A 26,522-nucleotide genomic window follows, 5' to 3' on the forward strand; every position below is an offset into this window, starting at 1 on the left:
AAACTTTAACCACATCTGGGAGGTGCACTGTACGCCATCTGGACTTTTAGGGAATCTTTCATCGTCTGAAAAGATTATCTCCAGTACAGCTAACTCCCTTAAGCACCGGATACCTTGTTCCATCGTGTTCCACTGTCCTTGCTGTACGTGGAGGTCCTCCTTGCAAAGGTATCTCTCCCTCACACTGCACAACAGTCGCCGCCAGAGGCTGAGAGTTTCCTGCCTCCTTCCAATCCCCTGATCAATGACTACATCTCGAGACAGGGACCCCAGCTGTCTGGCTTCACTCCCATCTAGGATTGTATCGTTAGCTGCGGCATCCCAGATTCGGAGCAGCCAGGTCAGAATGGACTCGTTTGCCTGTCGTGTGAACTCTCTCCGGAGCTCGCGTAGCTCACCCAGGGATAGGGACCGAGTGATTATTTCTGGCTCTGTCTCCTCCAGTGGATGTGAAGGTCCTGCCTCTTCGTCATCATTTGCTATACGGACTGATTTAGTCTTTGATTTCCTTTTCTGGACAGGGGCGACTGCTATTGGTTTTGGTTGTTCTTCTGGCTCCTCGATGGTTTGTGTGGACACGGTGCCGGTTGGTTTATTTCTTTCTCCCTCTGACTCAGCTGTGGTTTGGGTGGACGTGGTGCCTGCGGATTTGGTCCTTCTCCCCCTGACAGTGCTGTACCATGTCAAGTAGTGTCCGGTAGGCAGTGGCCAGGGCCCAGCAGGTTGCTGTGAGCTGGCCATCTCTGGAGTTGCCAGAGCATTTTTCCTTCACCAGTCTTATCATGCTAACAGGATCCTGCAGTTGTTCAGGGGTGAATTTCCAGATCATTGGAGGAGAAAACTTCTCCAAATACTGGCTGATGTCCTCCCACTTCCCGTGCCACTCAGCATTATCTACTCCCAGGGCAGGTGTCCAGACAACCTCCCTAGAAGGCCCTGTTCTGACCCTAAACATGGTGTACACAGTACAGAGCAGACAGAGCAACACTAACAATAACATTATACTGTCCTTAACATCAAAAGGGAACTCAATATTTTCAAAAACTGTTGTAGCAGGTCTGAAGGGGAAGAAGGAGGTGAGAGGCTGGAAACAACCATCCCCCCCTGTTCCCCCAAAGGGCTGGGTACGATTTTTAATGAAACCCCAGAGGTAGCAACCCAAACCAGGACAGGCAAACAGGACTGAATACACATTTACAATGAAACTCATTGCTTCTGATGTTAGAATGACATAAACATAATATACTAATAAAGCAATTTGGATCCCTCTCCCTGGTCTTAAAGAGAGCATCAAAAAGAGGCAAATAGTTCCCCATCTGTGGAAATATGAACAGGCTCAAATACAACATCCATGTGACTGCATCAAACAACATGGTGATCAGGGAGTTTCTATATCCAAATAAACAAATGCTTAAAGTGAAATTGTGATTCTGACTTCTCTCTCTCCGCCCCACGTTGGGCGCCAAAAATGTGCTGGTTTAAGAGTTAACCAGCAGGGGAAATGAACTCAACTCAAAGGAGAGATTATAAGTCAGAATAACAATTTACTAAAATAATACAGTAAGTACAATCATACAAACAAACAATTGGTCTTAACCCACAAAACCCAAATGTATAACCCAGTACCCTGGGGCATGAACAACGTGGTGTTCCTTGGGCCCCGCTTGAGTCCAAAGTAAAGGGAGAGGGGAAGAACCTGCTGGTGGGAGAGCTGTTGCAGTCTAGTCAAAAGTGGTGATTGCAGTGAGATGCTGGGGGGAGAGCTGTTGCAGTCTGGTCAAAGTGGTGATTGGAGTCCAGTATAGGGTGATCCAAGTCTGTTTGAGAGCGATGAGCCGCAGTCCTTCTCTGGATCCCACAGAGTGGTTCCAAATGTTCCAAGACTCCAAGATTATATATCCTGCAGTTCAGGCAGGAATGCTCAGCACTTCCCTCAGGGCGGGGAGTTCCACAAAGGGTGTGAGGACAGGAGCATCCTCCTATCTCACAGGCCTCTTAACACCTAGTTTGTAGCCTGAGGAGTCAGGCTCTATGGGCAGATGGTGTAAATGGTTCATTGATAACAGTTTCTGGGAAATGGCATGGAAGGCTATAGAATACACAGTTTTGGGTTACACCCATACCCTGATGAACTGGTCTCAGTTGTCCTAACTAGGACAATATGCCAAAAGGCTCAGGTATCTTTTGTGAATAAGTAAATCTCCCCTGCTGTAAAAACTGTTAAGAAAAAGATCTAAAATTAGTATTTTAATACTGCCAAACTTCTCAAGGATTTTTTCCTTCTGGACACAATGCTGGAGCAATAGCTGTTAGGGTTCTTTGTTTCTGATAGCATTTGTATTCATTACCAGTTAATTTTACCTATTGTAATGTGTTCCTTGCAGGCATTTTTAATGGTATAAAGCATTCATTTTTAGTCCTGATTGTTTTTATAACATCAAGACCTTTAAAATAGCCCTGCTTTATTATTTAGTATTATTTATACAACAATATAAATATGCATAGTACCCTCCCGGCATAAGAATACTCCTTAAATGTAGCAATAATCTTCAGGCACTGCTTCTGGACCTCAATACAGCATGTTCTGGACATCAGGTCAATTAGATTTTCAATCTCCACTTCCATTTTCTGAAGTAGTATTAGGTAAAAGAGAGGTGGACCTGCTATAATGCTGAAGGATACTGTGGAGAAAGCAAGGGTCAATTTTCTTTTAGAGAGTGGAAGATGATAGTTTTTGACAGGTACCGTCAATTTCTTTTTGCAATAAAAGCTTTTTGCAATAAAATGGGAAGTGTGTGCAGCATTTTACATTTCCTAAATAAATTACCCAACACATATACACACGCGCACTTGTCAAAGCTAATGGCATTCTTTCTGCTGAACCTGACAAATTCCAGTCCTAAATCTTAACAAGAATAAATCTTGGCCAAATGTTGACATTTTACCCTCCTTCTGGGCCTACCTCTCCAGGGAGCAGAATAGTTCCTCTTCTCCAGCATCCTGAGCTGTATCAACCCTGCAGAATGCAGGGTCCCCACAACACAGCAAGCTTGCTCTAATGGAACATTTTCTGTCAAGTGCACAAAACTAAAAGTGATACTACAGCTTTCATTCATTTTAATGTTTTGTGGTTTTGGTCTACAGTGAACTCAGATACTTTGCTTGCCATAGGCATGTTTCAGATCAAGTATTTTAAAAGTCAAGCTGAACAATTCTTGTCTAGTTTAAGATTTTCTGTTCACAACTAATTGTACAGCAAGGTAGAGTACTCAGCCAGAAAAACCTTTGTAAAGTAAAATGCATCTCTAAAAATTCAGTTTTGCCATCGTGGTATAAAAACTCTATATGCAGAGCTAATTATAGATATGCCTCTATTTGCCATAGTTTGTCATTGCCCTAAAATACAGGGATGTGTTCCCTATGATCAGCTACATGCATATGTTCTATAGTACATTCAGTTGCGTGTCTTCTCTATTTAGCCAAAGTGTCCTGTGAAAAAACTTTGTATGTGAACCCTTGAGCATCATATTCAGGTATTGAACTAAGTATTTTAGTGCTGACAGCAAAAGAAAAGGCAGTTCTCCAGTGATCAAGGCCTCTTGATACCACTTGCTGGCTCCTGGGAAAAACAGAGAGTGGAAAGCTTGCCTGTCCTGGCTGTCTTTTTGAAGGTTTCCTACAGTTTGATGCTTTTAATGAAATGTCTCTATGGTTGAGGAAAGAAAACTTAAAAATGCAAAACCTTAAAATCCGTAAAACAACAGTGAAATAATGAAGAATAAACAGGTGTTTTCAGGGAAGAGAAGATAGGGGACATTGCACTGTTTTACTTTTATATATTTTAATACTATTCTTTCATAGAAGAGAGTTTTATTCTATCTAACATTACCAAAGAAATGATGATGCAGCTGACTGGGATTCTGAGTATCTTTTATAGTGAGAAAGGACCTCTAATTCCTCTCATTTTTGGTATAGTTCATGATGCTGTTGAGTTGGAAATACAGATTCAGTACAGAATGTTCCTCTAAGAAGTTATTTTGGTTACTATTGTAATATCCTGAAAAACACAGGTGAGCGAGGGTACATGGTGATTCTTAATATTCCATGTGTCCACTGAGGTATTTTCTCAAAGCAAGAGAAAGATAATTTTTATCTTAATAAAAATAAAAGAAAATAAAACAAAATAAAAAAACCCCCATTGTTAATAGCTAGAGGTAACAGACAAAAAGCTTTATTTTGACAAATGAGTTTTCTCACTCCTTTTTCCTGCTTTCTCCCCTGTCCCACTGGTAAGGAGGGAGGGAACCACCAGCTATGTGGGTACTCACTTGCTAGCAAGGACCAATGCATTGCAGCATCAGGCACAGTTAGGAATGTGAGACAACTATAAACATAAACCATCAGATAGAATAGTCAACTAGTATTTGGTGGGTCTAGAAAAACACATTAAAATTAAAATTCTTGGGGAGGATTTGGGAAGTTTTCAGATTTGGTGGGGTTTGCATGTTTCAGGAGGTTGAATCAGCAATCTGAGATTTTAGCATTTATTTAGCATCTACAACACTGAATAAAGTAGGGCTGGAAGCTAATCCTTTTTCCTAAATCCAGCTAGCACAGACTTACATATATGCTGCCCATTGCAAGCCTCCACCAGGATAGAAGTAGCTAAGTAGCTAGACTGATCCTAGTGGAGGCAGTATGCATGTCCTTATACTACTTAAACTCCTAGTGTCCTGAGAGCCTTAGGTGGTACTGCTGTGACTCTAAAATTTGATTATTATTTTAGGGGATATTTCAGCCCAGTGTGTCTGAAGCAATATGAGGGATGGGTTGCAGCCCATGACGTTGTGTTTTAGTGACATGAAACTGAAGGGGTGATGAGTGATAAACTGTGCAGTATCACAAAGATGCACATGGGATGTGTTTGAGATGCAGAGATTGCTGGGTCAGTGCTGGAGAGTTGTTTAGGGTGGAGAAAGTTAAATCTGGTACAGTCATTAATACTGACTTTCTGGGCGTCATGTCTGACATGAACCATCCTTAGAGCCCAGGCCTGAATGCTGTTCTGGAGAGAGTTAGTTTAGATTGTCCACAACAGAGCTATGAAATAAATGAGCTTTGAAAAGATATAAGTGATTTAGCTTCTAGTACTTGGGTTCATTTTACATTCCTCTTTTTTTGAGCAATATAGATGTGAAGTATTTAGATTCTACAGTTACTGTTTTCAGCCAAAAGTTTCTAAATTTCAACAGGAAAAAGATATTAGATCTGAATTTTACATAACATTGAAGGATTGAGGATACAGCAGCAGTCACCACATTAATTATAATCAATTTTTGTAATTAAATATGAGTTATTAAGACATCAGTCTGCTTGGATAAGAAAACCCCAGATATTGAAGCTGGATTTTTATCAGATAGGATGTCTGTAGGCACAGCTGTTATCACACAAACATTTGCAGTCCTCCGACATGACTTTGCTATAATTTTTTTGCTACTTCTAGTGCCTTTTTGTCTCCTGTATTCATCCTGAAGTTCTACGTAAGAGAGTAAGCTTGATTCTTGCTTTCATTTACCAGCACCTTGTACATAAAATATTTGTGAAGTGGTGTAAGGGATTATGCACCAGTTCATCCCTATACAACACACTGCCAGTGCACTCCAGAGTCTCTGCAGAATGTTTTGTGTACAAATGTAGATGATACCTGCTGCAGAGCATGTTAGGAGGGATGGTGGGAGGGAGAGACCATTGATGCTGCCTCCTTGGGGCAGGCCTAGGAGATGCAACTTTCTGGATGTGGCAGCTCTGGGAGGTGTGCTGCTGGTGACAGTGTCCCATACAGTACACCAAGGAGCATTACAACCACCAGGCAGCCTTTGGCTTTCCATGTGGCATTTTGTTTTACTCCTTCCCCAGCATGTGTGGGGTGTGCTGTAAGGCCTATGTCATCTGGGCAGTGAGGAAACCTGGCCACATGATCTTCCCTTCTGCAATGTGTTTTTAGTGCAGCTTGATCAGCTGAGGACAAAAAGTGACAAAGTCTGCATGTGTGGAGCTGGATTTCCCTAGCTCCGCTGCATTAAGCTGGAGTAGCATTACTACTTCTTTTTTGCTTGGGCTACAAGTTGCCAAACAAAGGTTGCTGATTATCCAGCCCTGCAGATCCCATAGATACAGTACCACTGGTCAGATGTGATTACTGAAGGGAACTGCGTTTTTGATAAGTGGATCATGTATTAGTCCTCTATTCAGGTGGAATTAGGAAAGTAAAAATAAAGAGCAGAACTCAAAGGCAGAATTTGAGCTGTGCAAGACTTTAGGATTTACCTGAGGGTTAGTTTTTAGTTTCCATCTTTCTTTGTATACTCATGCAAAATAGAAACCAGTAAACCCCTGAGAGTTATTCCCTCTGTCATAGGAAAATTTGACATGCTGGGGTAAAAAATTGTCAGAAATATAGCATTCAGCCAGTCCTTGCCATGCTTCTGCTGAAGCAGTCTATTCCAAGACTGCACAAATGTTGTCGTCTGCTTTATTAGTACAGATGTGCTCTGCTCTCCCCTCCGTGACTCCTGTTTGCCTAGGTGCTGTGATTGAGATGATCAAACTTTAGCTTCAGCTGGACGATGACTCAGAAACCAGTACATGTATTTGCACTCGTGACAGCTGAAAGTCCAGACAGAGGAGGAGCTTACAAGGAATTGAAACTAATTTGTAGAAACTCCAAAGTTTTGAGTCTTTCCCTAGCCTAAGCAGCAATACTTGTGTCTGACAATTCAAAGTACTCCCAAAGCAATGTCTGGGGTTAGAGGATGGAGGGAAGGCAGCAGGTACAGGACAGCTGCTGGCTCTAGTACTCCATTTTCCTCTCAGGGTTACCCCTTGGATGGCAACAACAAAACAGAGAAGGGTAAAAGCACCCAGAAGCTGAAAACGTCTGGAAAGGAACAAAGCAGCCAAGCGCCGGTCTACCAACAACAGCAAGAGCAGCAGTAAGTAACAAGGAGCCTGTCCAAGATGATGTTATGTGTATTGGGTGCCTGTTCCCGAGCTTGCTTGAGCTGTATATCTTTAAAGGGGGAAATACTTCGTAGAGAGCCTGTGAACGGGGCTGAGCGCACAAGCAGCATATTGTCCTTTTCTTGGTGCTTCCAACATGGGACCTGAGTTGTTCTGGCAGGCTTTGGCATGGCTTACACCCTGTGCAATAGCAGTGGCCAGTTCTATATGTTGCATATCGGCATACGTAGGGTCTGTTTCCTGGCATCTTTTTTCAAAGTGAAATTTCAAATCTGGTTCTAGCTCCTTGTTTTCTGTTTCTCCTAATATTTCATTCTGAGAAGTCTAAAAATACTTCTACTGGCTTAAGAGATGGATATAGGCTGCATTCCAGCACTGATCTGAATGCAGTCAAGGACACAGAACAGTTCCAGCAACTTCATGCTGACAAAAGTAAAACGAAACTTTAGCCCTCAGTTTCATTTTGTGCTTTATTGGAATCTATGCTCAGTCCATCTCTGGTTTTCCAGTAGCAATTCTGAGATAGCTTGTATAGCCTGTGTCTTGCAGATATAGTACAGAATAGAAACTGAAAGTAATGTGTGTATTTTTTATGCACGTGTTTAATACAAATAGGCTTAGCTGAACAGAGCTAATTGTTTAGTCTTTTTCTCCAAATGTGCTTTTTCATGAGCTGTTAATAACAGTGCATGCAATGCTATTATTATTGTTATGTGCAGATCTCATGGCTTTCAAAGTGCAGCTGACAGGAACTGCAATCTGTTTCGGTTTCCTTTCCCTTTTTTCTGGATGAAGAAGGTGGAGCCACGCTGTGAAGGAGGTGGCAGGATGATGATGGCAATCAGCGGATCAGCAGCTTTCGATTACCCATGAATACTTGCCTACTAGGTAGTAGTGGTACGGGGACTACTGAAAGCTGGGTCCCTTTGGAATCCGTCAGTACTTCAATGACTGACTTTCAGCAGAGCAAACAAAAAATCCTTAGTTACAGTCTGTTTATTTTCTGCCACTTCCAAATGCGAAAGACGCTCTGTCTTGCCTGCCCTCAGTGCCATATATCCACAGTAATATTTTTTGCTATGTGACACAAAAGATTCTCTCTGTGTCTTCAAAAAGTTCTAATAAAGAATTAATTCCTAAATTTCAAATTAAAGTCTGCATTAGTATGTAGTTAATGAGGAAGAGGGATGAGGGAAAGGCAGGTTCCGACAGAAACCATGTAATATGAGTGGTACAAATACTCAAAAAAAGAAGTGAACAAAGCTGGAGCTTGCATCCTTCCCTTGAGGAGGGGGGTACCAGCTGTCAATTTGAACAAGTTGAAGATGTTTAAACTGCAATTTCCTTAACTAACACAGATTAAATTAGTAAATAGTATCTGAAATACTGAAGCAGACAAGGAGAGATCTTTATTCTCATAACAAAAATTATTTCATTCATTATTACTTTGTTCTGTTATCTCAAGTTACATTTCAAGAAAGATCTCAGATTCAAATACCATTTTAGCAGTGATAAAGTTGACTCAGCCTTTTAGTCACCAATCCTTTTAAATATGATCTTTAAAACTAAAATACCGGGGCACCCTCAGAATGGTCCAGGTGTTCAGGCTCTGGGATAACCAGAGCAGTAGGGTAGCTGAAGTCACAGTAGAAGAAAAAATATGTAGACTAGTATTAATTAAAGGCTTTCTGGAATACATATAACAGAGAGAACATGAGGGGCCCAAGTAAGATACCTCTGTGCCAAGGAGTGTTTCTATTCCAATTTCTGTGCTGCTCACTAATTTTTTGGAAACAGTCAGGATATGGTTTTGCTACCAGCAAAGCAGGAGCTGGAGTCTCCTTTGAAAGCCCTTGCTTGAGTTGATTCCATGCAAACTCTCAGTCTCAATCAGTCAGAACAGTTTGGAATGGGAACACACCTTAGAAGCATCTTAAGGTGGGGTCAGGGGACCTTTCATGTAGACTGGACACATGAAATATGTGTGGGACATGGCACGTTGCAGTCCACTAGTCAATATTCAAACTTGAGTATTAAAAAGTACAGGGTAGGCAGCTGGTATTAGAAGATAATTTTGCTTTGGAAAAGCCCTTATATAATATGTTGAGGCTGAGAAGTCACAATAAAGTGGTCCTAATTAAGCTAAGAAAAATACATGTTCAAATGCAAAATTGAAATCACGCTTTGCACATCCCCCTCCAGTTATATATAGAATGTGGTTTCAGGCATGGAGAAAAAAGTCACAAGGATGACAAGTGCTTGAAACTGCTTATAATAATAAGCTTGCATTTAAGTTACTTCACTTTGTCTGCTAAGTGCCATGAAATTAGCTAGCAGCAAGTGAATTCTCAAATTGCCCCTGTTCATATCTTTTCAGAAACAAAAGTCTGTATAGAAAAAAAGGTGAAGGAAAGTGGGAAAATTAGAGGGTAAAGTATAGCTAGCGTCTGAAAAAGAAACTGCTGCCCCCCATTCAGCAGTCTGTCCTTGGCGCCTTTAAAGCTGGCAAGAATAATATTGGTTCTGCTAAAATCCATTAAAAAATGATATTCAAGATAATAAAACCTGAGGATACATTGCTGCACAGCAGGTAACAGTCCCTCATCATTTTGTGTGAAAGGAGAGCAGAGTTGCTAGAATGCTTGACTCGAGAAATTATTTTCTTTGCTGCTGGAACCAAATCCATAAGAACTATCTTTCCTTCATTTTCCAATCTTCATCCTGAATTAAAAAAAAAAAAAAGAAAATATCTATAGTGTTGTAAGACCCCTCAATCTTTTGCCGATAGACTATACTTAGCAGTTCTGAATTTTTTTTTCTTTCATGATCTGAAGTTTCTTTTTTAAAAAAAAAATTACTCTACAAAACTGTAGGTGGATGCTTAGCAAAATGCTTGTTTTGCCCACTGCCCAGCCACCAGTGGGAGTGCTAGAAGGGTAATTTGAATTATGGACAATCTGTTCAGAGCTGAACTCTGTATTTGTTACAAAGGAGAAATCTCCCAGCTCCGTCTTTCAGGCTTATGTACTAATCTTTACAGCCCAGTGGGGCAATTCAGAGATGCCCAGCTTTGTTGTGGTCAGCAGCCAACCTTTTCTCCAGCCAAGTGTCTGGTTGCAGGTCTATATAAGACAATAATTATAGTGTTAGGCTGGGCTGTGGGGGTTACTGTGTTCCTTAAAATGCTTGGAGGAGGGGAGGAAGTCCTTCCAGCTCCTGCATTGGAAGCTTTTTTGGAAGAGCTTGATTTGCACAAGCCCTGATGTTCCCTTGATGGATAGTTTGATGAGGAACTGTGATGAGGTTATGAATAGGGAATTTATAGGAGGATGCTGTGTTTGGGCAAGGGCAGTAAAAGGACAAATTCTCTGATTCAGAGGCAGCGGAGGAGGAAATACATTGTTGAAAAGAGAGGGGAAGCAGAGATGAACATGCCACCAGCTTAAGTCCTAATCTTCATGTGATACAGCATCTGACCTGCTGAGCTCTCCAGGCACGCTGGCAAGACTGACTTGCAACACATGGATGCCCCTGCAGGGGATAGCTTGGCTCAGCGCTTGGTGTTGCCAAGCCCAGCGTCTGGCCTGCCCATGTGTGGATGCTCCATGCTTCTCACAGCTAGTGATTACCAGGTTCTCCAGCTGGCTCTGGCATGCTGGCTACATCCCTGGTACTGCACTGAGATAACTTAGCTGCTCTAGGACCTGGGGTCAGCATAAGCATGGCCATGTCTGACTTCATAGACTTTGCTGGGTCTGATGCTAATCTATAACACGCCACAGTGAGTTCTGCCCCTTTGGTGTAATCTGACCACAACCATAGGCTGACTAATGGCATATTAGCATTTTACAGAGGAGAGAGAAAGCTCTGCTCTGGGCCAAGTTTGGGCTGAGAGCTACCCCTTGGCTCCCTGATTTGATCCATCACTGTGGCAATTTTCTTGGAGCTTTAGAACCTGGTCGAGATCATCCAAAACAGTGTGCTGGCTGAAGCACATCTTTCTGATGTGCTACGACCAGAACAAGCTGCTGAGTCTGAGCTCCATCTAAACTCTTGGAAATTCAATTCCAATTTTCATTTTTAGTCTTTAGGCCAAATTTTAACTTAAGGAATTTTCTACAAGCATGTGGGTAAAACAGAACCTCAGGTCTGTTTCTTTCCTGCAGATCTCTGACTCATACTTTCTCATGGGCCTCTCTCTGCTGCTGTTTCACTTCTCGCTGTGGTAATTAAGTGTATTCCTGGCCTGTGGCAAACACAGGACAAAATCCAAAGACACAGACTTTTGATGATAAACATTCCCTTCTAATGCAGTTCATTTTCTGCCTCTTATGCTAAGACCACACATGCAGTGAGGGTGAATCCGACAGTGTGTAATGCTAAGCCCGAATAATTCACTTTTGTCTCTGAGCTGCAAACTAGTAAGATGCTGCTGCTGATAAAGATGGAAAGCCAGACCCCCAAGCCTGCATGCAAGGTTTGTACACCCTCCCAGAGCTCTGCTTAAGGCACTGCTGGGACACAGAGCATATTGCTTGGCTGAAGTCTAGAACTGTCGCTGTCAGTTATTGTTAGCATCTGGCCATGTGTGTATTGTGAAATGGGGATACCTACAGGATAGTTGTCTGCTTGTTGGGATTTGGCATCTTGTAGTCCTCTGATTTGGCAGCTTCCATGGTGCTCAGCAGCATATGGCTGTTCCATCAGGCATGGGAGCGGTGAAAACAATACTTTGTGGTGCCATGGACTTGACAGCTCTTAAAACAATTCCTGATAAATGAATGTAAAAATAAATTTAGCGTACCTTTGAAGGAAATTTAACAGTTGTCTTTTGCAGTTTGGTCTCTTTTTCATTTTAAATTCGATCTCAACATACTATTTAATGCAGTATTTCACCCATATCTTCCCCCGAGTCTCTCCTCTAGATTCAATCTGCCCTGGTCTTCTTCCCAAGCTTTAGTCATTTGTATTGCTCTCCAACTACATTCTCAGTTTCTACATTTTCTTACACAGAGCACTTTGCCTAGCAGAGCAAGATATTTAGCTTTAAGCTCTGTGGCATTTATGTATCAATGCAGCCGCAGTATAAAACACAGTGGAACTGGAAATAGTTTATAACAGCCATTACTTTTGTAACTCTTTAAACTATTTCACACTTCATTTGGAAAGCTCTCCAGTGGTAGATGGCTGGAGTAGACTTGAGAAAAAACTGAAAAGCACGGCTCTGCAAAAAATATTACTGGTGAACTGCAGTTCTCATGGTTTTTCAATTTTAGAAATAAACTATTTTACACAAACCTTTGAAGAAAGTAGAACAAAAGTTTTGATGGTCAATGCCCTGAAAGCATTGAGGTGTCCTTGAGTAGTGCTAGTTAGATAAGTAAACTTATACACAGGATTCAGAATTTAAGGTTGCAGACATGGTGTTTTTTTGTGTTGCTGATCACTCATATTGTAAGCTATCATTGCAGATTTTCTATGACTGTACTGCATGTTTCTCCCGATGTATAACCCTCTATTTATATGTATGTGCTGGGTTTGGTTGCAGCAGAGTTTATTTCTTCACAGTGGCTGCTGTGGGGCCATGGTTTGAATTTGTGACCAAAACAGTGTTGATAACGCAGAGATGTTTTCATTACTGATGAGCAGTGCTGACGCAGAGTCAGGGCCTTTTCTGCCTCTCACCCCACTCCACCAGTGAGCGGACTCAGGGTGCATAAGAGGTTGGCAGGGGACACAGTCGGGACAGCGGACCCCAACTGACCAAAGTGATATCCCATAACATATGGCATCATGCTCAGTATATAAAGCGGGGGGAGGAAGAAGGAAGGGGGGGATGTTCATAGTGATGGCATTTGTCTTCCCAAGTTACACATTATATGTAATGGAGCCCTGCTTTCCTGGGGATGGCTGAACACCTGCCTGTCCATGGGAAGCAGTGAATAAATTCTGCTTTGCTTGTGTACACAGCTTTTGCTTTACCTATTAAACTGTTTTGTCTCAACCCACAACTGTTCTCACTTTAACCCTTCTAATTCTCTTTCCCATTCCACCAGACGGGAGTGAGTGAGCAGCTCTGTGGTGCTTAGTGGCTGGCTGGGGTTAGACCACAACAATATGTTGTTATATAGGTATTTATGACCCCACTACTGTGGTATTTTATGTCTGTCTGTTTGAAAAATCATAGAAGGTTCCTTCTTGTTTTTATTTCAGTATAGATACATTCTCTTATTGGGTTATAATTTTTTTACTCTCATTAATATCTGTTCAGTCTCTGCAATGAGTCAATACATTCCCATTTTCTGTGGAGAAAATATAACAAAAAATTCCCTTCAAGGTTAATATGTTCTATAAAGGTAGAAGAAGATTTGTTTTTCTCTTTTGAAGAGCTATAACCAGGTTAAGATGTTCTTCCCACCTCTTTGAGTGACTTCTGTATTTGTATTTATAAAACAATCCTATCTCAAAGATAGGCTTAAGTCTTATAACAATTAGAATCATTATTAGGGAAACAGTAAAGTTAAATTCTTTATAATCTTTTCTGGCTGAGGATTTTGGAGCACTTCCTATATTGGTATAAAGCACAAAAAGTCTGCATACAACTGATAGCTTTAAATCTTCACATTTCCTTAATTGCTACCCAGGTAAGTAGGATAATTTGCTCCAGATTTGTGGCTACTGTGGCAACCCAGAAACTGACTGGAATATTAAATTGACAGGCTGTAGCGGGTTTTATAGGCTTTACTGGATCAGAGGTTTTGCCTGAACAAAGAAACGACATGCAATACCCTGCAAAATGGATAAAAACATGAAGTGAAAGCTGGTGGGGGGGTTTTGCATTAACTTTCTTTCCTTCAAAAAAACCCTCAAGAAAATAAGGGATGCTAGGCGTGGGTTTTAGAACTGGTAGGGCACATGGAGTGTCTCAAGTAACAGCTCCTCTGGCTCTTCTCCTGCTGTAGGATTGAAAATCCAGGACCAGTTCATACCTTGATTTTCACCCATCACACAAGAAGTTTACTGTGTACTTGCTCTCCCTTTCTCCTCATCACAGAATCATAGAATGGTTTGTGTTGGAAGGGACCATAAATATCATTTAGATCCAACCCCCCTGCCATGGACAGGGATCCTTGCACTAGGTCAAGCTATTCAGAGCCCTGTATAGCCTGATCTTAAACATCTCCAGGAATGGGGAATCCACGATGTCTCAGGACAACCTGTTCCGATGCCTCGCCACCCTTACAGTAAAGAATTTCTTCCTAATATCTAATCTAAACCTACCCTCCTTTAGCTTAAGGCCATTTGCGATCCCAGTACCCAAAGCTACACTCTGATATATCTTTCCAGAGACCACAGTAAACACTATAAAATAAGATAAACTCAATAATGCTTTTTTTCCCCTATTCTTTTTTCTTATAACTTGGACTGAAACAAAGCATGTAATATAAAAACAAAGCATATAGTATAAGCATTAGGTAAAAGACAAACAAAAGTTGGTATCCTGTTCTCCCTTTCCCTCCCCCACTGGAGACTTGGCATCCTCATTTTATTTTACTTCGCCTTTATTCAATAACATGGAAACCAATTTGGCCTTACATTAAGCACTCTTTTAACCACAATAACTCTTAATCTCTCTTCAGAAAACAGATGGTAAATGTAGTGTCACCTCTACCCCTTTTGTAAACTGATTGATCTTTGCTGTACTTCATGTCCTTCTGAACTTCTGAAGGTGAGGTCATGGTCAGATGTCAGAAGAGTGCCCCCACCTGGCCTTCTGGACTCTGAGCTTTCCAGCCAAAAAGCAGAAGCGGATAAAGGAAATGATTCATGGCATAAGGGCTAGATTTGATACAGTGATTTCTCATATATGTTCAGACAAGCAGAGGTCCCTGCTTTCTTTTAAACTTGATTCTAATTTAAAGCAAATCAACTAAACAAACACTGTTTGAAGTCATCAAAGTACATGGTATAAAAATTCTGCCCTCTAGTGCTGTGAAACAGTGTGATGTCTAAGATGCACTGATTGATTTATGGGAGGGGAAAATATGTAGCCTTGCAACCCACAATTTCAGCCATTTTTATCACTTCCAAAGGGAAGGGAGGGGAGTGTAAAAGGTACTTAATTTTTGTGTATTAACTAGAGAGAAATATGATTTTGATATCTGAAACAACAGCAAAAGTTACTAAAAAAATCTTGAACCAGATAAATTGTGCAACAGCTTGTCAAAGGCACTTTGGGATAAATTGTAAATGCTACTACTCAGTCAAATAAAGAAAAATCTGAAACAACATCACTGATGGGGAATGTTATGCCATAAGTTAGGTGTGTTGTCAAAGCTTCTTTTAAGTAATAGTTGCAGTTGTGTGATGAATGCTAGTGGGGCACTGCTGCTCTCTTAGCTCCTGCCTTTGAAAGTCTGGAATTCATTGGAGAGGTGAAGAACAGTCTCACAGTCTCAGGGGCACCAGAGTATGCTGGCAGGAAGGGGAAGGATCATATTAAATAGCACCACTAAAGCTCACAGCTCTATCTTTACTAGTTTAATCTCATAAATTAATCCACATTCTCCTAGAATAAGTCTTCAAAGAGAAAGAGGTAATTGGATATAAATACTCTCCTTCCCAAACCCTGAGTTACACTGATACGGCAGCAGTCAGCTTTTGGCACTTTGATCTCTCTGCATGATTTTCATTTCCCTTTTAAGCCTTAGTCTTGGGCCTCATTGTTTCATTTCTTTTCCACAGCCAACTGTACTTTCTCTGCTTCCTAGCTTGTCCTCCAGCCACCCCCTGTGGTCCTTCCTTAAGAACATCAGACATCACCCCTCATTATTCTTTGTTGGCTGCTCTTCTCCTTGTGCTTTTGCTGCAATGAAGCCAGATGAAATGTCTGTGCCCATGTGTGCATATAAAACCCTGCCAAAAGAGATGTGAGTTTACTCTGATACATGGGGCCAACTGCTGCTTAGTGCATTTCTGGTAAATCTGCACCTCCATGGCACAGCTTCTGCTGAGCAGGAACCATGTAAACTACTCACAAAATACACCACGTAGATAAAACCCTTTGTCTTCTCCAAGTGGAACTGACATGTTTTCATCACTCTTTTGATCACCTTGAGTCTCTTAATACACTCTGAACCCTGTCTTGCCTCTTTGCTGTCATGCAAGATTGATAGCTCCTTGAGACAGCAACTGCATTTTGAATTAAGTCTAGCAAAACAGGGTCCTCGTCCTGATTCAGTGAGTCACACCTTAGGCATGACAGCAAGATGAATATGTCCAAGGAATTCCTGGTCCCTGAAAATGTAAGACTGAAAAGGAAACCAAGGCTCAGTCTGAGAGTAAGCGACCTGGGTCCATCACAAACAGTGTGACTTTGCATACTCCTTCGACAACTTTTGGGCAGACTGCTTAAATCCACAAAGTGCTTGGTGCCCTCAAGGTATGGGGTGGGACTGTCAACACCAGTGCTTTTCCCAGTAGACACCCAATGGTGTTCCACATGGAACATTTTGGTTCAAGGAAGGGATTTCATTCAAAATGCATGAGATTTGAGGTCAGCAGTCTAGAGTGAGACTTGAATAAGAACAGCTAAGACTATGCTATAAGTTTCTGGAAATGTTATCCTTGGTATCTGCTGTCAGCTCCAAATATAATAAGTACTTCTAGAGTATTTACCAAAAACTCCTGAAGAGCTGAATCAGAATAAATATCAAGTTTTTTACGAAGTTATTTGCTAAGACAGCAAAAAACTGACTTTTTTGATAAAGGCACTCCCTTCTAGTCCTGGTTTTGCGTAAACAGGAAAAATAAGAGTGTTTTCTTTCATTTTAGTGTCAGCCCATATGTCTTGGTAACTCCAAATGAAACCAGAAGAAAACAGTTGCAGCAAAGTAAGTTGAATTGTCTAATATGGTAACAATATTCTACTTGAATAACTTTAGGGTTTTGTGCATTTTATTGCTCTTGCAACTTTTATCCTCATTTTTACAATGGTTTTGTATGTGCAGCTGTGACGGTAAAGTCAGTACTATGAGCATTCTCCATCATGACGTAGCTTTTCCGAAGATTGACTCCTCATCAGGCTACACTTCATGCAGAATAAATCTTGTTCCGGAGAAGGGTTGTGGTAATTTCAGTGCTGGAGCTGTTCAAGATGGCTTCTACAAAACTACCGGAATTAGCTCTATCCAGCTTTTACAGGACTGAATTCATACTGGAGAACCCAACTTTGAACAGTCTCTGGGTCAGTAGGAAGAAGAAAACATATAGATAAGAAATATTTTTGAAAATATTCCCATGAGGAAACAAAAGTAACTACAGCCACTGTTGGTTCTTGAATCTGCATTGAAGGTTCTAGGTGGCCTTTTCAGTGAAGTTGGTAAAGGTCATTATAGATGGAAAGTATCTGTATATATACACTGACTTTTTCTTGGCTTTGACTCTTGCAGGTGAAAGTAGCTAAGCAGGAACACCCTGAACCTCTACCAGAAAGATCTTTCATTGGCAAAGTTACAGCTAGAGTCAGTCAGTTTTGAAATAAATTCTGTATGCAGAGGTGACTGAGCACTGCAGTCCTGCACTCCTGGCCATTGATTTATGCAAGATATGAAAGCTGAAGGAGTGTGAGTCAGCACTTCTCACATCTTGAGCCCTCAAGGAAACAATTAAATTAAATCCTTCTCAAACTTCGTGAGTTTGGCTGAAATGCTTCACTATCAGGCTAGTATGGGTTATGGGTTGGGTTTCCTTTAGCTGCAAGAAATAAAATTGACTTATCTTGAACCAAACCATAATCTTCTGGAAGGATGAATAGCAGCAGATCATCTTAGACTCGCCTGTGACATTAACAGCAAAGGTGCTGCTACTCTAATAAAGATCTAGTTTCACTTTGTGCTAGCAGCATGTAAGGTCTGAAGCATGCCAAGTATTTACATTTTGGATACTGGCAGAAATAGGACCTAGTTGAATGCAATCTCTACCTAAATGTTTGTTTTAAAGGTGAAATAAAAAGCTGATGTCTCTTTGGGGTCTCTTTAGAAACTTGCTCACGTACTGGCTTTATCCTCTAAGAGGACACCTGGTGTTACTGTCTGATAGCCATAGCCAGTCATTAGGAAATATGATTACTAAGAGTGAAATGAGCTCCTAAAGCAACTGAAGTGATAATGTAAAACACAGGTTTTGTTGGGCTTGCTATTGGAAGGAATTGTTTTTCTTCCTCTGGCAGTTGATAAAGAGCGAAGTTAAATCAACCAGCCATTCTAGGGCATATGGCTGGCACCCTGTCTGTGTTGTCTTCCACTGACTACACTGGGAAATTGCTGCCCATCTCACATGTGGACACCTATGTTGAAGTGTCTTAATCTGAACCTGATTCATGCATTCCTCTTGCTTTTATTTAAAGAGCATGTGGTTGGGAGGGAAAATTACTTCTCATTTCCCTGCTGGGGAGCATTATATCACAAACATTTCCCTCCGTGCAGCAGTAACATCTTAATTGTAACAACTTCTGCTTTACCTGCAGGACTAAATAATGTGGCTTTTACCTACAGGTTTCCAGAGGTTAAAAAGCAGTCTATTAGCAGTCCTTTAGCTGTTTTTTGTTTTGCTTTTGGGGTTTAGTCCTGGGGTTTGCTCACCATTAGAGTCTCGAGGTAGGGAAAACATTTGCCTTGTTAGCTGATCATTGCAGTGACTGAGTAACATCTTGGGGGATGTCTGCACCCCTTGAGAACAAGTTTGTTCCTGGATGGTCTTCAGGATTACATGTAATTAGCAATACTGCATGCTTTTTAGTATTCTCTCTAACTTCCATATATTTGTTTCTTTTTATGCCTGCTCAGTTGCTAAGAAAGAGCTAGATGACCTGGAGCGGTGGAAGGAAGAGCACAGGCCAGGGCCGATCACATTGATTCCACAGAGATTGGGTAAGATGTGAATCAGCATTTGCACATTGCAAAATTTTGTTTTACAGAACATGAGGCATTTTTCACTTTTTCTCTCATGTTACCTATTAAAGAGATTCAGTATCAATAAGGGCTAACAGGAGCCTACTGCAGGTTCTCTGTGCTTCTTGATGGTCGTGGCAATGAATATGTTTCTCAAACAAAACAGCATAGATTGTCACTCAAGAAATATGCTGAGATTAGAGTAGAAAATCTGTGCTGACATTTGGGTAAAACAGGTGGATTATCCCTCCTGCTGTTGACACTGTCTTTGGTTGATGTCTCTGAGGGGGCACACATTTGCCGTTAGTATGAAGATGGACAGCACATGTTGGAGACTCTCCAGTTGCCCATAGGAATACTCCTCTGTCTTAGGGGCTAGTATGTGTGCTTTCATGACTGCTGGCTCTTGAAGAGGCAAGAGTGATCCCTGCAGCTTCAGCATTTGTAGGCTAAATGTGCATGAAGCTCTGTATTACCAATTTTATAAAAATAACAACAAAGATAAGTAAATGAAAAACAGGATAAAAAGCTACAAGAACTGAAGTCCCTGTGAACTGATGTGTTTGTGAAGATAATCAACATCTTTTCTAGACAGGTTGTGGCGTTTATTAATATAATAAATAATAAACCCACATGAACCCGTTGGTTGAGGGTTCAAACAATCAAATCTGTTTATTGGAAGCAAACAACACCCTTTATATGCACTTTAAAACAACACGTGATTCTCTTAACCAATCACCATGTGGTACCACAATGCCCATGTGTGTAGGAGTACATTCGGGACTTCATCTCCCAGGATGCCCCTTCCACCATCCTTAAAACACGCCCCCTACAACATGCGAGAGAAACTGTTATCTCTTCAATTGCAACCACTATAAAATATTTAATTTAGTCATATTTCAGAGTTACTTTAAAAAAGAATTAGAAGACAAAACCAAACCAACTCAACCCAAAAGAAATCTTGTTCAGAGAATAGAACTGCTGATTGTGCTGAAGCAAGAGGAATGTTATTAGAAGTGTTTTTCAAGTACCAGTCTTCAGACCTATCTTGTTTCAGTATCTTTCTTTAATGTCTTTGGCACTAAAGCTAGGAGAAAGCTGATGAAACTTGCTGACAAGACGACTTTAAAGCATCATCTGTATAGACTATGATGGGATGACCTTGAGAAACTGACTAATAAAAATCAGGCAAAATTAATTCTAGCAAATTGAATTATTATAACAATGCCTTTATTAGTTTTATAAACCTAGAACTGCCCTTCCTTCCCTTGGCTATCATAGGAGAATCTGGGGTGCACGGTGCAGGCTATTGGCTACCTTGACCTGCAAATTGAGTTCTTTCTTTGCCATACTACACATGATAAATTTGCAGTGGGATAATGTGTATAAAAATAGATAGCAGGTGGGACATAGAGGAATTTGAACTGACTCCAACCCAGACTTGGTTTTTAGATCAAGGTGATACAGGTCCCACATATTCTGCCCTGCAGCCTGAGTCAGTTTGCTGTGGTGGTAATGCCCTGTATTCCCACCATCACGGGCAGTCATGTGGCCAGACATGGTCTTTGTGAATTCTTGCATATCTGCTTCTTGCTTGTAAGTCATTCCTAGAAGACATGCTTCTGTCACAAGAGGATCACAAAGCTTTTTGCTGAAGAAAGTGAAATCTGAAAACAGAAATTTGGTGTATGGTGTCTATGTAGAATGTGTGCGGGCTGGCTGCGTGACTGAGGATGTGGTGTCAAAGCTGCAGGGACTGGTTGTGGGGAGCCTTACCTTTTTCTGGGCCCATAGCATTTAAAAACTTTCTTGAGGAAGAAGCAAATTAAGAGAAGGAAAAAAAAAAGTAAGAAAATATGATCCCTTTGGTCATTGTCTAGCTGCAACTTAGACTCCTGGAGACTGAAACAGTATGTTCAGTGCCTCTGAAAAGAGGTAATGTGCAAAGATTATTAGATCTTATCATTCCCATGGGAACAAATTTGGAGCTGAAGCGAGCTCAAGGAAGGAGAAAAAGATATAAGTGGCATCTCTAATTTCACCACTGTAGGTACTCATTAAGGTAAAAAAGTATCATGTGTTTTTTCTCAGAGTGATTTTAAGAGATTACACATCTAGTCTAAATCACCAGAGAATCCTTGAAGTTTCTTAACACTCATGCTTTCCATAGGGAAATAAGTATTCTGGATTTCAGCTCTGTAATATTTGACTGGCAAACTTGCAGGCACCATGGAGAGATGAGAGCAATGAAGGATGCAAGTTCTACCCTCCTTCATAAGCAATGAGTGAAGCAACAATTCATGCCTGATAAAATGGTCTCTTTTTTGATCATATCATATACAGCCAGTCACTACATACTCTGACTTCAGCAAAACATTTGACACATTACAGCCAAACCTTGAATGAATTAAACCTGGCTGAAAGGCTATAGGCTATAGCTAATAATGATCAGAAAAATATTTGTTTAGAGATGATGCTCATCACTACATGCAAAAAAAAGTACAGTGCACACAGGAAATATTGCCAATAAAAGGCTAGAAAAAAAACAGAGATCAAGCATCCAAAAGGTTTAAAAACTTGTTTAGTAGCCATTTTATTTTCTAGACCTGTGAAGGAGTCACTCCACTCAATGCTAGCTGTATGCTTATTGCTACTCTAAGCTTGTTGTCTGTATCCTGTATGGCCAGTCTTTTTTGAGGACTTATCCTACAGATTTATTTCTGTGCGTAGAAATGTTGCCACAATTAGGGAATTGATCTCCCCTTCACTGAACCTCACAAAAGCACCTAAAGATTAGTTACCTTCCATTAGTAAGTGGAGGAAGCTGCCTTTAGAGAAGAGTGATCCCTTCTGAAAGATCTAGTATATTTGTCTTACATTTCATAGAATGGCTTGGGTCTGAAGGAACCTTAAATATCATGTAGTTCCAACTCCCCTGCCATGGGCAGTGATGCCACCCACTAGACCAGGTTGCTCAAAGCCCCATCCAACCTGGTTTTGAACACTGCCGGGGGTGGAACATGCACAGCTTTGCTGGGCAACCTGTGCCAGTGCTTCACCACCTTCACAATGAAAAATGTCCTCATTATATTTAATCTAAATCTCTCTTCTTTTGGTTTAAAGCCACTCCTCCTTGTCCTATCGCTACATGCCCTTGCAAAAAATCCCTCTCTAGCTTTCTTCTAGGCCCTCTTAAGGTACTAAAAGGCTTCTAGGAGGTCCCCCTGGAGCCTTCTCCTCTCCAGGCTGAACAACTCCAGCTTTCTCAGCCTGTCTTCATAGGAGAGGTGCTCCAGCACTCTAATTGTCTTCAAGGCCCTCCTATGGACTCACTCCAGCAGGTCTATGTCCTTCTTATGTTGGGGACTCCAGGGTTGGATGCAACACTCCAGATGGGGTCTCACAAGAGTGGAATAAAGGGGCAGAATCAACCTTACTTGACCTGCTGGCCATGCTGCTTTTGATGCAGCCCAGGATATCAGGCACGTCAGGTTGCACAGACTGGTGCAGCTGCTTCTATAGTTAGGAGGCACAAAGAGGAGAATTTCTCATTAAAACACTAAGGGAAAATACACTCCCTACCCTCCGAATGGAGTAAGAATTGCTGTTGATTTTCAGAACAACTGAGGGAATGAATTATTTCCTCTCCCAAAGCAAGAAAATACTTTGGAAAATAGTAGAGCAGAATAATAAAATCAAAGTCCTCCATCCCTTAAGCCCTAGTATCAAGTTCTTTATGTGGTTAGGTTTTTGTTTGTTTTGTTTGTGAGTTGTTTGTTTTTATTGAATGCTGAACATTATGGCCAGAGCTTTAGATGTTCTCAAAAGAGAGGCCATGCCTTTGAATGAGGACACCTTCTGCTATCTGGATATGAATGTGAGGTTTGTGGGAAAAGGCTTTGACTTCCATTTCAGAAAGGGGATTCTTCCTCGAGCGCCAAAACGTTAGTTAGAAAATATTAAAGTGATAGCATCCCATTAGAGCTGGCAGAGTCCAAGATCCTAAGTTTGATAAAAGATAAACTTTTTGGTAATAGAATTTCTGACTCTGTATGTGTGTGACAAACTGAGCGAAGGTGGGAATAGTTGGATTGAAAAATGAAAACTCACCTGCAAAGCATGACTGATTTTCTGAAAATGGAATAGTTCCTCAGTAAACTGATCATATACTGTAGAGACATATTTGTTGGTAGAGTGGGTGATACAGTGGATGCTCTGTAAATAATAAGCAAGTGCTTTTGATGGATGAATAAAATGATCAAAAAGGTCTCCTCTCTGTTCTCTTTAATATCAGACAGCTACTGTAATTATGAAAAATTTCCTGTATAGGCATACATCCAATCTGTTATATTCCTATGTTCCAAAGTGACTGGTATTGGCAGTTAAAATGTTCATAAAAAATGCAATTTATATGTTTGGGTTTTTTTAAGGTGGAAAGGAATCAGAGGCTCAAGCAAGGCAAAACCAGCAAATGATGCTCATGCAATCTAAATACCAGCAAAAGGTCGGTAAGAATAAATTTGTTTGTTTATTTTTAGAATTCAAAAGAAAGCTTTTCATGAAGTATTTCTTATGACTATAAACTGAACCCAGAGATGCTTGACAGAAGAAAGTTATGAAACCTGAAGGAAGCAGCAGGAAATCAGAAACAAATGTTCTGCACCAAAGAAAATAAGAAATCTGTCCATAAATATGTAGAAATCTGTATCACAGATGATATAGAAAATAATAACCAGTACGGTTGTAAAGCCACTTATATGCCTTGTCGTATCCTTCGGCATGCTGCCTACACTTCAACTAATTGATCAATGTACCACCCTAAACTGTACTTATGTAGAAATGTTGTTTCTGTTATAAGAGGTATAAATGCTTGTAAGTTATCAATCAGCTGTGTGATTCCTTGCATGGATGCCCATTTATCAGTCCTAGATTTCTCAGCCTTCTTAAAGACAATATTGGAGTAGCTGTTGCACAGCCTGCATTATTTAGTGTCTCATTTTAAGGGAAAAAATTCTGGAAACTTTCCCCAAACACACTTTAGATTTGAAAAATATACAGTACAGGAGCCGTTACCTTATGCATTCCTTGTATAAATACATATGTAAAATAATTTTGTATTTTTTTGTCATGCAGCGTAAGAGAGAAGAATATGTAAAAGCAAAAAAGGCAGCTGAAGAAGCTGAAATCCTGAAAAAGAAAGCAATTCAGAGAGAAAAGGTAAACCTGGTTATTGCAGAGTTAGAGCCATATAACAGAGTTCATGTCTTGATGCTTGATTTTGCTGAACTACAGGGAAGAGGCTAATTAAATTAAGTGGTAACCCCAGATGGCATCAAGGAATTAGGAAATCCAGTCCTCCGCCTCTTTGTAGCTCACTAAAGGGTGTCTGACCTGGTGTTCTTTGGAGCTTGAGAGTTCCTTGGGCTCTTCAGAAGCTCCAGCCTTTCAGTTGCATCCATCCTGAGGAGTTAGCAGAAAGGTAGAACACTAAGGTCAGGAGTAACATTGTGTATGCAGGTTACATGGTTCACTTTGACATGAGCTTTCTCCTATAAGATCAGATTGTGGAAGATGGCACAAAGACCTTATAAAATCTATAATTGCTTGTGCACACGGGAAGAATACTAGAAAATCTGGCCTGTTATGGTGGAAAAGCCATCCAAATCATGAAAAGGTCAGTGTAGTCTATCTGCATTGGGCTGAGAGCACCATGAAGTTCGAATGGCCCTCCAGCCCCTCTGGGGCTTGCACACACAAGTGTATTGCTAATGTCAGAGCACTTTTCCTTCTAATATTCTCCATATACTGACACCAATGATAGCTCAGTTTCAAAATTTCTTTTATGATTTTGCATTTGTTTTCTTTTTCTAGTTATTCTCACAAAGCATCTTCTCATCCTTTGTGCTGCAAAACTTTTGTAAAAGTTCATTTGTGTCTCCTTGGTGGCAATCAAATAGTGCTCAAGAGTGCAGTGTTGAATTTAAATGAAAAAAGAAAAGAGGGGAAACATGATACAGATGTCCACAATAACAGGGAGAGAAAGGGAGATTTAAGGTTTGCAAGTTTTATCTCTACAACAGTAAAAATGATTTTCTGTGCAGAAACTGAATCTTGAAAATTAATTAAAAAATAATCAATACTGGTTGGCGTAAAAGGGCATGCATAAACAAAAATAACTGTAATTGCCTCCAGGTAAGGGTTAGTCTGTTCTCAGTCTTTCAGTGGTTAGCATTACTCTTTGGGGATAAACCCATACACAATAGCTCACTGAGGTTATAAATGCTATCATGGGAAAATGTCATTGATGGTTACCAGCTCATGTATAGTTCCAGAAGCTATAGAATGAGGATAGCAATGGTAGACAGGGGTTTAATTATTTAATATATGGTGTTTGCCCATGGGCATTGGACAAGAAAAATGTTACAGGGCTGCTATATATAATTTCTAGTTACACCTAAAAATATATTGATGTATCAGTTTTGTTTTCATACTCTTTAATTTCCTTACCTTCACTCCCACAGATTATAAAATCTTTATAGATGTTGGAGATAGTAAAACTTCTAAAGGAGGATGAAACATAATGGCAAACATCTTTGCCAAACAGACTGTCTAATTTGACTAAATAAACATATACCCAAAAGCAATCAAATAAAACAGAGGAGCATGAAAGGGAACTCTTAATTTGAAGTTGTTTATTCAGATTGTCTTCCACAATAGTGATTCAGCTGATAAGATTTCTTCTTGGAAGATGATTATGTATTAAAAACTCAACCTTGTTTTTAAGAAGAGCATGCTGGAAAGCCACTTAAAGGTATCAATTTGTCTATCTCACCCTACCTGCAAATGAAAGGCTCCCAAGAGCTGAGGATGAGAGGAGTCTTAGAGAACTGGTACAGTATCACCAATGTTCGCCTTTGGTTACCACAAGAAATAAGCTTTTTATTTGAAGTGATAGATCTGTATTCAACTGCACCTGCAGTGCATCGGCTGAGAGCCGTTTTTCTTGCTGGCCAGTGCTTCTTTTGCTCAAGGTTATTATTCATTCAATAAAAACCAAATTGTCTGACAGTCTGAAGGGAGATAATGGCTAGACAGCTTTATCAGCAGGAACCCTGGAACTTTCACAGCTGGAAAGCTACTTTGCCAAAAAACGTGAATGGTGAAGCCCTACAGACTAATGTGCTATGACTAGAACGGGTGCTGATACTCAGCTCAGTTCTTCCTTGATTGTAAGAACAATATAAGCCAGTGCTGCCTGTGAACCTAGGATCTGTTTATGTTTCTGCTTTAATGCTGATTTTGCAGAAAAAACAGCACCCACTTTCCAATTGTCTTTGTGGACGGAGAAAACTGTGTGTCTGCCAAAGCAGTATCCAAATGTGGAAGGTCTGCCTTACCATATGTAGGAGTCCACCTGCCAGTCTTTGTCATTCTTTAATTAATCTTGAGGTTATTAGGTGCTGAAATACCAATGCACTTGGCATCTACCTTGTCTCTTTCCATCTCTCAGAGAGAAGGAAGATTCTTTATTCTGTGTTCCACAGGACTGAT

The 26,522-nt window shown here is 40.6% G+C and overlaps 1 protein-coding gene across 1 annotated transcript in view; it reads left to right on the plus strand.

Annotated features, from left to right (window-relative positions):
- The first annotated feature begins 6,795 nt into the window (after positions 1–6,795).
- Positions 6,796–26,522, plus strand: part of EPSTI1 (epithelial stromal interaction 1) — an 85,446-nt gene continuing 65,719 nt past the window's right edge. Inside the window, exons 1-5 of the mRNA XM_027720292.2 lie at positions 6,796–6,992; positions 16,855–16,913; positions 18,867–18,950; positions 23,402–23,475; positions 24,105–24,188. Coding sequence (XP_027576093.1) covers positions 6,796–6,992; positions 16,855–16,913; positions 18,867–18,950; positions 23,402–23,475; positions 24,105–24,188 — 498 coding nt within the window. The remainder of the gene's footprint in view (positions 6,993–16,854; positions 16,914–18,866; positions 18,951–23,401; positions 23,476–24,104; positions 24,189–26,522) is intronic.

The sequence above is a fragment of the Pipra filicauda genome, unplaced genomic scaffold, assembly GCF_003945595.2.
Source record: "Pipra filicauda isolate LSUMZ 115617 unplaced genomic scaffold, ASM394559v2 scaffold28_size6257848_pilon, whole genome shotgun sequence".
In the NCBI taxonomy this organism is placed as follows: domain Eukaryota; kingdom Metazoa; phylum Chordata; class Aves; order Passeriformes; family Pipridae; genus Pipra; species Pipra filicauda.